This window comes from Melospiza melodia, unplaced genomic scaffold, assembly GCF_035770615.1.
Source record: "Melospiza melodia melodia isolate bMelMel2 unplaced genomic scaffold, bMelMel2.pri scaffold_194, whole genome shotgun sequence".
NCBI lineage: Eukaryota > Metazoa > Chordata > Aves > Passeriformes > Passerellidae > Melospiza > Melospiza melodia.
Genome location: NW_026948534.1, coordinates 27,916 through 41,715, shown reverse-complemented (window position 1 = coordinate 41,715; position 13,800 = coordinate 27,916). Strand labels below are relative to the sequence as shown.

At 58.9% G+C, this 13,800-nt stretch overlaps 1 protein-coding gene across 1 annotated transcript in view; it reads right to left on the bottom strand.

Annotated features, from left to right (window-relative positions):
• Window positions 1-13,800, bottom strand: part of LOC134433533 (A.superbus venom factor 1-like) — a 68,988-nt gene that overhangs the window by 34,115 nt on the left and 21,073 nt on the right. Inside the window, exons 14-19 of the mRNA XM_063182361.1 lie at window positions 12,594-12,723; window positions 11,084-11,155; window positions 8,003-8,244; window positions 5,637-5,773; window positions 3,903-3,988; window positions 31-170 (exon numbers count right to left, since the gene is read on the bottom strand). Coding sequence (XP_063038431.1) covers window positions 31-170; window positions 3,903-3,988; window positions 5,637-5,773; window positions 8,003-8,244; window positions 11,084-11,155; window positions 12,594-12,723 — 807 coding nt within the window. The remainder of the gene's footprint in view (window positions 1-30; window positions 171-3,902; window positions 3,989-5,636; window positions 5,774-8,002; window positions 8,245-11,083; window positions 11,156-12,593; window positions 12,724-13,800) is intronic.

The window sequence follows — 13,800 nt, the reverse complement described above, 5'->3', positions numbered from 1 at the left end:
GTCCCCCCAAAAGGACGTCCCCCAGCTGACCGTGATGTCCTGCGGCAGGTGGTTGTAGAGGACGGCGCGGATCTCCACCTGCTCGTTCCTCACCACCGAGTAGGGCAGGCGGAGGTCCATGAAGAACTGCTTCAGCACCGTGATCTCGTACGGGGTGGCCACGCAAAGTCCTGCGGGTGGGGACACGGCATGGGTGGGGGTGGGGGTGGGGACATCGGTGGGGACACGGCACGGGTGGGGGTGGGGGTGGGGACATCGGTGGGGACACGGCAGGGGTGGGGGTTGGGGTTGGGGACATCGGTGGGGACACGTCAGGTCTGGGGGTGGGGACATCGGTGGGGACACGGCAGGGGTGGGGGTGGGCTTGGGGACATCGGTGGGGACACGGCAGGGGTGGGGGTTGGGTTGGGGACATCGGTGGGACACGTCAGGTCTGGGGGTGGGGACATCGGTGGGGACACGGCAGGGGTGGGGTTGGGGTTGGGGACATCTCGTGGGCCCAAGGCAGCCCCGAGGGCTTCAGAGGTGCCTGGAAGGGCAGGGAGATCTCAAAAGGTTTGGGAGGTCCATCAAAACCCAGAGTCCTCACAAGGTTTGGGAGATCCATCAATGTTTAGGAGATCCATCAAGACCCCAAAGAGTCCTCCCACGGTTTGGGAGGTCCATCAAAACCAGCAGAGTCCTCCCAAGGTTTAGGAGATCCATGAAGATCTCAGAGTCCTCACAAGGTTTAGGAGATCCATCAAGAACTGTGGGATCATCCCAAGCTTTAGGAGATCCATCAAGGTTTGGGAGATCCATCAAGACCCACAGAGTCCTCCCAAGGTTTGGGAGATCCATCAAGAGCTGTGGGATCTGCTCAAGGTTTAGGAGATCCATCAAGACCCAAAGAGTCCTCACAAGGTTTAGGAGATCTATGAAGATCTCAGAATCCTCACAAGGTTTAGGAGATCCATCAAGGTTTAGGAGATCCATCAAGGTTTAGGAGATCCATCAAGAACTGTGGGATCATCCCAACGTTTAGGAGATCCATCAAGGTTTAGGAGATCCATCAAGACCCACAGATCCTTCACAAGGTTTGGGAGATCCATCAAGAACTGTGGGATCATCCCAAGGTTTGGGAGATCCATCAAGAGCCACAGAGTCCTCCCGACGTTCAGGAGATCCATCAAGGTTTAGAAGATCCATCAAGGTTTAGGAGATCCATCAAGACCCAAAGAGTTCTCCCAAGGTTTAGGAGATCCATCAAGAACTGTGGGATCATCCCAAGGTTTTGGAGATCCATCAAAACCCACAGAGTCCTCCCAATGTTCAGGAGATCCATCAAGGTTTAGGAGGTCCATCAAGACCCAAAGAGTCCTCCCAAGGTTTGGGAGGTCCATCAAGAACTGTGGGATCTGCTCAAGGTTTAGGAGACCCCTTGAATCCCAAAGTTCAGGAGATCCCTCAAGATCCACAGGGTCTTCCCAAGGTTTGGGAGATCCATCAAGAACTGTGGGATCATCCCAAGCTTTAGGAGATCCATCAAGGTTTAGGAGATCCATCAAGACCCACAGAGTCCTCCCAACGTTCAGGAGATCCATCAAGGTTTAGGAGATCCATCAAGACCCACAGAGCCCTCCCAGGGTTTGGGAGATCCATCAAGAACTGTGGGATCTGCTCAAGGTTGAGGAGATCCATCAAAACCCAGAGTCCTCACAAGGTTTGGGAGATCCATCAAGAACTGTGGGATCATCCCAAGGTTTAGGAGATCCATCAAAACCCACAGAGTCCTCACAAAGTTCAGGAGATCCATCAAGAACGGTGGGATCTCCTCAAGGTTTAGAAGACCCCTTGAATCCCAAAGTTTGGGAGATCCCTGAAGATCCACGGGGTCTTCCCAAGGTTTGGGAGGTCCATCAAAACCCAGAGTCCTCCCAAGGTTTGGGAGATCCATCAAGAACTGTGGGATCCTCCCAAGGTTTAAGAGATCCATGAAGATCTCAGAATCCTCCCAAGCTTTAGGAGATCCATCAAGAACTGTGGGATCATCCCAAGCTTTAGGAGATCCATCAAAACCCACAGAGCCCTCCCAACGTTCAGGAGATCCATCAAGGTTTAGGAGGTCCATCAAGACCCAAAGAGTCCTCCCAAGGTTTGGGAGGTCCATAAAAACCAGCAGAGTCCTCACAAGGTTTGGGAGATCCATCAAGGACTGTGGGATCTGCTCAAGGTTGAGGAGACCCCTTGAATCCCAAAGTTCAGGAGATCCCTCAAGTTCCATGGAGATCCCTCACATCTCCAGCATGGCCACCAGGCTTTGGGGCATCTCCACGCCCTCAGATTTTGGAGATCCCTCAAATCCTGGTGAACCCCTCCAGGCTTCAGGAGACCCTTCAGGCCTCATGGACCTCCTACAAGGTTTGGGAGATCCATCATGGACTGTGGGACCCTCTCAAGCTTTAGGAGATCCACCAAAACCCACAGAGTCCTCCCAAGGTTTAGGAGATCCATCAAGGTTTAGGAGATCCATCAAGACCCAAAGAGTCCTCCCAGGGTTTGGGAGGTCCATCAAAAGCAGCAGAGTCCTCCCAAGGTTTGGGAGGTCCATCAAGAACTGTGGGATCCTCCCAAGGTTGGGGAGATCCGTCAAAACCCACAGAGTCCTCACAAAGTTCAGGAGATCCGTCAAGAACTGTGGGATCTGCTCAAGGTTTAGGAGACGCCTTGAATTCCAAGCTTTAGGAGATCCACCAAAACCCAGAGTCCTCACAAGGTTCAGGAGATCCATCAAGGTTTAGGAGATCCATCAAGAACTGTGCCATCTGCTCAAGGTTTAGGAGACCCCTTGAATCCCAAAGTTTGGGAGATCCCTCAAGATCCACAGAGTTCTCCCAAGGTTTGGGAGATCCATCAAGAACTGTGGGATCATCCCAAGCTTTAGGAGATCCATCAAAACCCACAGAGTCCTCCCAACGTTTAGGAGATCCGTCAAGGTTTAGGAGATCCATCAAGGTTTAGGAGATCCATCAAGATCTCAGAATCCTCCCAAGGTTTGGGAGATCCATCAAGAACTGTGGGATCTGCTCAAGCTTTAGGAGATCCATCAAAACCCACAGAGTCCTCCCAACGTTTAGGAGATCCATCAAGGTTTAGGAGATCCATCAAAACCCACAGAGCCCTCCCAAGGTTTAGGAGATCCATCAAGAACTGTGGGATCTGCTCAAGGTTTAGAAGATCCATCAAAACCCAGAGTCCTCCCAAGGTTTGGGAGATCCATCAAGAACTGTGGGATCATCCCAAGGTTTAGGAGATCCATCAAAACCCACAGAGTCCTCACAAAGTTCAGGAGATCCATCAAGAACGGTGGGATCTCCTCAAGGTTTAGAAGACCCCTTGAATCCCAAAGTTTGGGAGATCCCTGAAGATCCACGGGGTCTTCCCAAGGTTTGGGAGGTCCATCAAAACCAGCAGAGTCCTCCCAAGGTTTGGGAGATCCATCAAGAACTGTGGGATCATCCCAAGCTTTAGGAGATCCATCAAGGTTTAGGAGATCCATCAAGACCCACAGAGTCCTCCCAACGTTCAGGAGATCCATCAAGGTTTAGGAGATCCATCAAGACCCACAGAGTCCTCCCAGGGTTTGGGAGATCCATCAAGAGCTGTGGGATCTGCTCAAGGTTGAGGAGACCCCTTGAATCCCAAAGTTCAGGAGATCCCTCAAGTTCCATGGAGATCCCTCACATCTCCAGCATGGCCACCAGGCTTTGGGGCATCTCCACGCCCTCAGATTCTGGAGATCCCTCAAATCCTGGTGAACCCCTCCAGGCTTCAGGAGACCCTTCAGGCCTCATGGACCTCCTACAAGGTTTGGGGACCTTCTGCTGCCCCCAGGAACCCCCTGGTCCTCCATGCCCACCTACCTTTGGTGGGGGACAGGCTGACGGCCAGGACCTCCCAGGTGGTGATGGAGTCCTGCAGGTACACGGGCACGGTCTTGGCCGAGATCCTGGAGAAGACAGGAGAGACCAAGATGGTCGGGGGGTGTCACCATGGGACTTCTCTGGTCCCTAAAGATGTCCCAGACCCTCAGCTGGACCTTCCTGGTCTCCAAAGATGTCCCAAACCCACCGTGGGACCTTCCTGGTCTCCAAAGATGTCCCAAAGCGACCGTGGGACCTTCCTGGTCCCCAAAGATGTCCCAGACCCTCAGCTGGACCTTCCTGGTCTCCAAAGATGTCCCAAAGCCACCATGGGACCTCCCTGGTCTCCAAAGATGTCCCAAAGCGACCGTGGGACTTTCCTGGTCTCCAAAGATGTCCCAGACCCACAGTTGGACCTTCCTGGTCTCCAAAGATGTCCCAAAGCCACAGCTGGACTCTCCTGGTCTCCAAAGATGTCCCAAACCCTCAGTAGAACCTTCCTGGTCTCCAAAGATGTCCCAAACCCACAGCTGGACCTCCCTGGTCTCCAAAGATGTCCCAAACCCTCAGTAGAACCTTCCTGGTCCCCAGAGATGTCCCAAAGCCACCATGGGACCTCCCTGGTCTCCAGACATGTCCAAGCTGGATGAGGACAGGGTGACCATGCCCAGGCTGGTCCGTGGGGTGGGGCGGGAGGTGGCACGGGAGGTGGCACAGGAGGTGGCACAGGAGGTGGCACAGGAGGTGGCACAGGAGGTGGGACAAGCGGTGGCACAGAAGGTGGCAGAGGCGGTGGCACAGGCGGTGGCACAGGAGGTGGCACGGGAGGTGGCACAGGAGGTGGCACAGGCGGTGGCACAGGAGGTGGCACAGGAGGTGGCACAGGCGGTGGGACAGGAGGTGGCACAGGAGGTGGCACAGGAGGTGGCACAGGCGGTGGCACAGGAGGTGGCACAGGAGGTGGGACAGGAGGTTGGACGGGAGGTGGCACAGGAGATGGCACAGGAGCTGGCACGGGAGGTTGGACAGGAGCTGGCACGGGAGCTGGCACAGGAGGTGGCACAGGAGGTGGCACGGGCGGTGGCACGGGAGGTGGCACGGGAGGTTGGACAGGAGGTGGCACGGGAGGTGGCACGGGCGGTGGCACGGGCAGTGGCACAGGAGCTGGCACGGGAGGTGGCACAGGCGCTGGCACAGGAGGTGGCACAGGCGGTGGCACGGGAGGTGGCACAGGAGCTGGCACGGGAGCTGGCACAGGCGGTGGCACAGGAGCTGGCACAGGAGGTGGCACGGGCGGTGGCACGGGAGCTGGCACAGGCGCTGGCACGGGCGGTGGCACGGGAGGTGGCACGGGAGGTGGCACAGGAGGTGGCACAGGAGGTGGCACTGGGTGGCACGGGAGGTGGCACAGGAGGTGGCACTGGGTGGCACGGGAGGTGGCACAGGCGGTGGCACGGGAGGTGGCACAGGAGCTGGCACAGGAGGTGGCACAGGAGGTGGCACGGGAGGTGGCACTGGGTGGCACGGGAGGTGGCACAGGAGCTGGCACGGGAGCTGGCACAGGAGGTGGCACGGGTGGTGGCACAGGAGCTGGCACAGGAGCTGGCACAGGAGGTGGCACAGGAGCTGGCACAGGAGCTGGCACAGGAGCTGGCACGGGAGCTGGCACGGGAGCTGGCACGGGAGGTGGCACAGGAGCTGGCACGGGCGCTGGCACGGGCGGTGCAGGCTCACCCCAGCTGGTCGGGCGGCTCCGTCAGCGTCTCCAGCTGCCAGAGCCAGCTCTCGGGGAACAGCGTCCTCACCACGATCTCGTCGTCCTCCAGGAACGGATCCTCGTCCTCGAGGCCTGCGGGCGGTGGCACCGGCACCTCTCGAACGCGGCCTCAGGGCTGAGACCCCTGAGCGGAGCCGGCGTCACCCAGTGCCACCCAGTGCCACCCAGTGCCACCCAGAGTCACCCAGTGCCACCCAGTGCCACCCAGTGCCACCCAGTGCCACCCAGAGTCACCCAGTGCCACCCAGTGCCACCCAGAGTCACCCAGTGCCACCCAGTGCCACCCAGTGCCACCCAGAGTCACCCAGTGCCACCCAGTGCCACCCAGTGTAACCCAGTGCCACGCAGTGTCACCCAGTGTCACCCAGTGCCACCCAGTGCCACCCAGTGTCACCCCAGTGCCACCCCAGTGCCACCCAGTGTCACCCAGTGTCACCCAGTGCCACCCAGTGCCACCCAGTGTCACCCCAGTGCCACCCAGTGTCACCCAGTGCCACCCCAGTGTCACCCCAGTGCCACCCAGTGCCACCCAGTGTCACACAGTGTCACCCAGTGCCACCCAGTGCCACCCAGTGTCACCCCAGTGCCACCCAGTGTCACCCAGTACCACCCCAGTGTCACCCCAGTGCCACCCAGTGTCACCCAGTGCCACCCCAGTGTCACCCCAGTGCCACCCAGTGCCACCCAGTGTCACACAGTGTAACCCAGTGTCACCCAGTGCCACCCAGTGCCACCCAGTGTCACCCAGTGTCACCCAGTGTCACCCAGTGTCACCCCAGTGTCACCCAGTGTCACCCAGTGCCACCCAGTGCCACCCCAGTGCCACCCAGTGCCACCCAGTGCCACCCAGTGTCACCCAGAGTCACCCAGTGCCACCCCAGTGCCACCCAGTGCCACCCCTTGTCTTGCCCAAGGTCACCCACGGGTTGCCCGATGTGTTTTCCAAGGATGTCATCAGGAACGTCTGAGGGACCCTGGAGCTTCAGGCAAGGAACGGCCCAAACCCACCCAAGACCCTCCCAAGCTCCACCTGAGGAGCACCCAAGGAGTGCCTGAGCTTCACCTGAGCTCCCACCAGGGAAAGTCCAAGGAGCACCCAAGGAACACCCAAGGAGCACCCAAGGAACAACCAAAGAACACCCGAGGTTCTCCTGACCTTCACTAAAGAACATCTAAGGAACACCCAAGGAACATCCACGAAGCACCCAATGTTCACCTGACCTTCATCCAAAGAACACCCAAGGAACATCCAAGGAGCACCCAAGGAACACCCAAGGAACACCCAAGGTTCTCCTGACCTTCATCCAAAGAACACCCAAGGAACACCCAAGGTTCTCCTGACCTTCACTAAAGAACATCCAAGAAACACCCAAAGAACATCCAAAGAACACCCAAGGAACACCAAAGGAACATCCAAGGAACACGCAAGGGACACCCAAGGTTCTCCTGACCTTCACCACGGAACACCCAAGGAAATTCCAAAAAACATCCAGGGAACATCCAAGGTTCACCTGACCCATCTACCAGGGAAAGTCCAAGGAACACCCAAGAAAAACCCAAAGAACATCCAAGGAACATCCAAAGAACATCCAAAGAACTCCCAAGGTTCTCCTGACCTTCCAACAGGCAAAGTCCAAGGAACACCCAAGGAACATCCAAGGAAAACCCAAGGAACATCAAAAGAACATCCAAAGAACATCTAAGGGACATCCAAAGAACATGCAAGGAACACCCAAGGAACACCCAAGGAACACCCAAGGAACACCCGAGGTTCTCCTGACCTTCACTAAAGAACATCCAAGAAACACCCAAAGAACATCCAAAGAACACCCAAGGAACACCAACAGAACATCCAAGGAACACCCAAGGAACACCCGAGGTTCTCCTGACCTTCACTAAAGAACATCTAAGGAACACCCAAGGAACATCCACGAAGCACCCAAGGTTCACCTGACCTTCATCCAAAGAACACCCAAGGAACACCCAAGGAACAACCAAGGAACAACCAAGGAACAACCAAGGAACACCCAAGGAACACCCAAGGTTCTCCTGACCTTCACTAAAGAACATCCAAGAAACACCCAAAGAACACCCAAAGAACACCCAAGGAACATCCAAGGAACACCCAAAGAACACCCAAGGAACATCCAAGGAACACCAAGGAACATCCAAGGAACACGCAAGGAACACCCAAGGTCCACCTGACCTTCACCAAAGAACACCCAACCTCCACCCAAACTATTCCCAAGCTCACCTTCACCTGAGACCCACCAAGAAACCCCCAAAACCCACTTGAGACCCTCCACCAACGAGGTTCCTCCACCCTCCCCGACCTTCTCCCACCCTCCGTGACCCAACACTTGCTTCTGGCCAGGCCGGTGCTGGGCGAGAGGTTCTGCTGCTCCCTCCTGGCCTGGATGTATCTGCAGCAGTCGAGGAAGGCGCGGACGCAGGAGGTCCCCTCCAGGATGTACTCGCTCCTCTGCTCGCAGCCGTGTCCCATCGGGTTGTCCTTCATGCCGTCCTCGCAGCACCTCCTCTCCAGCTTGTCCGAGTACTCGGCCGCTGGTGGACACCAGGACAGGGATGGGACATGTCCTGGTGGCCCTCAGGGACATGGGGACCTCAGGGGTGTGGGACACTCTGGTGGCCCTCAGGGGTGTGGGACACTCTGGTGGTTCTTTAGGACATGGGACACTCTGGTGGTTCTTTAAGACATGGGGACCTCAGGGGTGTGGGACATTCTGGTGGCCTTTGGGAGATGGGAAACTGTGGCGGCCCTCAGGGTTGTGGGACATTCTGGTGGCTCTTTAGGACATGGAGACCTTGGGCTTGTGGGATGTTCTGGTGGCCTTCAGGGACATGGGAGACTCTGGAGATCTTTGGGACATGGGACATTCTGGTGGCTCTTTAGGACATGGTGTCCTTGAATGTGGGACACTCTGGTGGCCCTCAGGGACACAGGAAACTGTGGTGGCCCTCAGGGGTGTGGGACATTCTGGTGGCCCTCAGGGACATGGGAGATTCTGGAGATCTTTGGGATATGGGACATTCTGGTGGCTCTGAGGGACATGGGACACTCTGGTGACTCTGAGGGACATGGGACACCCTGGTGGCATCTGGTCCCATCGGGTTGTCCTTCATGCCGTCCTCGCAGCACCTCCTCTGCAGCTTGTCCGAGTACTCGGCCGCTGGTGGACACCAGGACAGGGATGGGACATGTCCTGGTGGCCCTCAGGGACATGGGAGACTCTGGAGATCTTTGGGACGTGGGACCTTCTGGTGGCTCTTTAGGACATCGGGATCTCAGGGCTGTGGGACATTCTGGTGGCCTTTGGGAGATGGGAAACTGTGGCGGCCCTCAGGGGTGTGGGACATTCTGGTGGCCCTTAAGGACATGGAGACCTTGGGCTTGTGGGACGTTCTGGTGGCCTTCAGGGACATGGGACACTTGTGGCCTTCAGGGGTGTGGGACATTCTGGTGGCCCTCAGGGATGTGGGGACCTCAGGGTGTGGGACATTCTGGTGGCCCTCAGGGACATGGGACACTCTGGTGGCATCTGCTCCCATCGGGTTGTCCTTCATGCCGTCCTCGCAGCACCTCCTCTCCAGCTTGTCCGAGAACTCGGCCGCTGGTGGACACCAGGACACGGATGGGACATGTCCTGGTGGCCCTCAGGGACATGGGGACCTCAGGGGTGTGGGACATTCTGGTGGCCCTCAGGGACATGGGAGACTCTGGAGATCTTTGGGACATGGGACATTCTGGTGGCTCTTTAGGACATGGGGTCCTTGAATGTGGGACACTCTGGAGGCCCTCAGGGACACAGGAAACTGTGGTGGCCCTCAGGGGTGTGGGACATTCTGGTGGCCCTTAAGGACATGGAGACCTTGGGCTTGTGGGACATTCTGGTGGCCTTCAGGGACATGGGACACTGGTGGCCCTCAAGAACATGGGACACTGGTGGCCCTCAGGGGTGTGGGACATTCTGGTGGCCTTTGGGACATGGGACACTCTGGTGGCCCTCAAGGACATGGGAAACTCTGGAGATCCTTAGGACATGGGACATTCTGGTGGCTCTTTAGGACATGGAGACCTTGGGGTGTGGAACATTCTGGTGGCCCTCAGGGACACGGGGACCTCCAGGGTTTGGGACATTCTGGTGGCCCTCAGGGATGTGGGGACTTCAGGGTGTGGGACATTCTGGTGGTTCTTTAGGACATAGGACACTCTGGTGGCTCTGAGGGACATGGGGACTTCAGGGGTGTGGGACATTCTGGTGGCCCTCGGGGACATGGGACACTGGTGGCTCTCAGGGGTGTGGGACATTCTGGTGGACTTAGGGACATGGGACACTTTGGTGGCCTTGGGGACATGGGACACTCTGGAGATCTTTGGGACATGGGACACTCTGATGGCCCTTTAGGACATGGAGACCTTGGGGTTGTGGAACGTTCTGGTGGCCCTCAGGGACATGGGACGCTGGTGGCCTTCAGGGGTGTGGGACACCCTGGTGGCTCTTTAGGACATGGAGACCTCTGGGCTGTGGGACACTCTGGTGGCTCTTTGGGACATGGGACACTGGTGGCCTTTGGGACATGGGACACTGTGGTGGCCCTCAGGGGTGTGGGACATTCTGGTGGCTCTTTAGAACATGGGACACTCTGGTGGCCCTCGGGGACATGGGACACTCTGGAGATCTTCGGGACATGGGAGACTGGTGGCCTTTGGGACATGGGAAACCATAGGTGGTGGCCCTTTAGGACATGGGACACTCTGGTGGCCCTCAGGGACATGGGGCACTGGTGTCCCTCAAGGTCTGGGACACTTTGACAGCCTCAGGGACAGAGGACACCCTGGTGACCTTGGGGACAAGGGACACTCTGGTGACCTTGGGGATACCCTGGTGACCCTGGGGACAAGGGACACCCCAGTGACCTTGGGGACTGAGGGGACATCCGGGTGACCTTGGGGACAAGGGACACTCAGGTGACCCCCGGGGACACCCTGGTGACCTTGGGGACAAGGGACATCCTGGTGACCTTGGGGACACCCTGGTGACCTTGGGGACAAGGAACGTTCTGGTGACCTTGGGGACAAGGGACACTCTGGTGACCTTGGGGACAGAGGGGACACCCTGGTGACCTTGGGGACACTGGGGACAAGGGACACTCTGGTGACCTTGGGGATAGAGGGGACACCCTGGTGACCTTGGGGACACTCCGGTGACCTTGGGGACACCCTGGTGACATTGGGGACACCCTGGTGACCTTGGGGACACTGGGGACAAGGGACACCCCGGTGACCTTGGGGACACTCCAGTGACCTTGGGGACACCCTGGTGACCTTGGGGACACTGGGGACAAGGGACACCCCGGTGACCTTGGGGACAGTGCCACCTACCCTTGGTGCCCTTGTACTCGGCGAGTGCCAGCGAGCGCCGCTTGCGTTTGGCCGGCTGGGGACACCGGAGCTCTGGGGACAGAGGGGACACCGGTCAGGACCCCAAGGTGTCCCAGGTGTCACAGCCCCAAGTTCAGGGTCACGTCCTCCATCCCTGAGATGTCACCATCCCCATCCCTGAGGTGTCACCATCCCCATCCCTGAGGTGTCACCATCCCCATCCCTGAGATGTCACCTCCACCATCCCCAAGGTGTCACCATCCCCATCCCTGAGATGTCACCTCTCCCATCCCTGAGGTGTCACCTCTCCCATCCCCGAGGTGTCACCTCCACCATCCCTGAGATGTCACCATCCCCATCCCTGAGGTGTCACCTCCGCCATCCCTGAGGTGTCACCTCTCCCATCCCTGAGATGTCACCTCTCCCATCCCTGAGATGTCACCATCCCCATCCCTGAGGTGTCACCATCCCTGAGATGTCACCATCCCCATCCCCGAGGTGTCACCTCCACCATCCCCAAGGTGTCACCATCCCCATCCCCAAGGTGCCACCTCCACCATCCCTGAGATGTCACCTCTCCCATCCTCAAGGTGTCACCATCCCCATCCCCAAGGTGTCACCTGCTCCATTCCTGAGATGTCACCTCTCCCATCCCCGAGGTGTCACCTCTCCCATCCCCAAGGTGCCATCTCCACCACCATCCCCATCCCCTGCTCCATCCCCAAGGTGCCACCTCTGTCAGATGCCACCTCCCTGAGGTGTCACCGGCTCCATCCCCACGGTGTCACCTCCCTGGTCCCTGAGGTGCCACATCCTTGAAGTGCCACCTCCCCCATCCCTGAGGTGTCACCCCTTTCAGATGCCACCTCCCCGAGGTGCCACCCCCTGTCCCCGAGGTGCCACCTCCTCCATCCCCAAGGTGCCACCCCTTTCAGATGCCACCTCCCCAAGGTCCCACCCCTTGTCCCCGAGGTGCCACCCATGTCAGATGCCACCTCCACCATCCCCGAGGTGCCACCCCCTGTCCCCAAGGTGCCACCCATGTCAGATGCCACCTCCCCAAGGTCCCACCCCTTGTCCCCGAGGTGCCACCTCTTTCAGATGCCACCTCCCCGAGGTGCCACCCCCTGTCCCCAAGGTGCCACCTCTTTCAGATGCCACCTCCCCAAGGTCCCACCCCTTGTCCCCGAGGTGCCACCCATGTCAGATGCCACCTCCCCGTGGTCCCACCCCCTGTCCCCGAGGTGCCACCCCTGTCAGATGCCACCTCCTTGAGGTGCCACCCCCTGTCCCTGAGGTGCCACCTCCCCCATCCCTGAGATGTCACCTCCTCCATCCCCAAGGTGCCACCTCTGTCAGATGCCACCTCCTTGAGGTCCCACCCGTTGTCCCCGCGGTGCCACCCATGTCAGATGCCACCTCCACCATCCCCGAGGTGCCACCCCTTTCAGATGCCACCTCCCCGCGGTGCCACCCGCTGTCCCCGCGGTGCCGCCGCCGCTGTCCCCACCTGAGCGCTGGGGCGTGGTCACCTGGACGCTGGTGGCCAGGCTCAGGCCGGCGTCCGCGAAGACGCCGACGTTGTCCCGGCCGCTGCCGGCCGTGCAGCCGATGTCACCGCGCTCCACCGTGTCCCACACCTGCCACCACGGGGACACCGTGACACCGTGACACTGTGACACTGTGACACTGACACTGTGACACTGACACTGTGACACTGCCACCACAGCCGATGTCACCGCGCTCCACCGTGTCCCACACCTGCCACCACGGGGACACCGTGACACTGTGACACCGTGACACTGTGACACTGCCACCACAGCCGATGTCACCGCGCTCCACCGTGTCCCACACCTGCCACCACGGGGACACCGTGACACTGTGACACTGTGACACTGTGACACTGCCACCACAGCCGATGTCACCGCGCTCCACCGTGTCCCACACCTGCCACCACGGGGACACCGTGACACTGTGACACCGTGACACTGTGACACTGCCACCACAGCCGATGTCACCGCGCTCCACCGTGTCCCACACCTGCCACCACGGGGACACCGTGACACTGTGACACTGTGACACTGACACTGTGACACTGACACTGTGACACTGCCACCACAGCTGATGTCACCGCGCTCCACCGTGTCCCACACCTGCCACCACGGGGACAGCGTGACACTGTGACACTGTGACACTGTGACACCGTGACACTGTGACACTGTGACACTGTGACACTGTGACACCGTGACACTGCCACCACAGGGACAGCGTGACACTGTGACACTGACACTGTGACACCGTGACACTGTGACACTGTGACACCGTGACACCGTGACACCGTGACACTGTGACACTGCCACCACAGGGACACTGTGACACCGTGACACCGTGACACTGTGACACCGTGACACCGTGACACTGCCACCACAGGGGACAGCCGTGATGGCCACCACCATCCAGAGGTGACACCGTGGCTGTGACACCGCCAAGGGGTGACACCACAGCTGAGATGGCCACGGCCACCATCCCAGGACAATGGGGACAGCTGTGACGGCCACGACCACTGCCACCACCCAGAGATGACAGGACAGCTGCGAAGGCCACCACCAGCCGGGGACAATGGGGACAATGGGGACAACCATGGTGGCCACCACCACCCGGGGACAATGGGGACAATGGGGACAACCATGGTGGCCACCACCATGGGACAGCAGGCC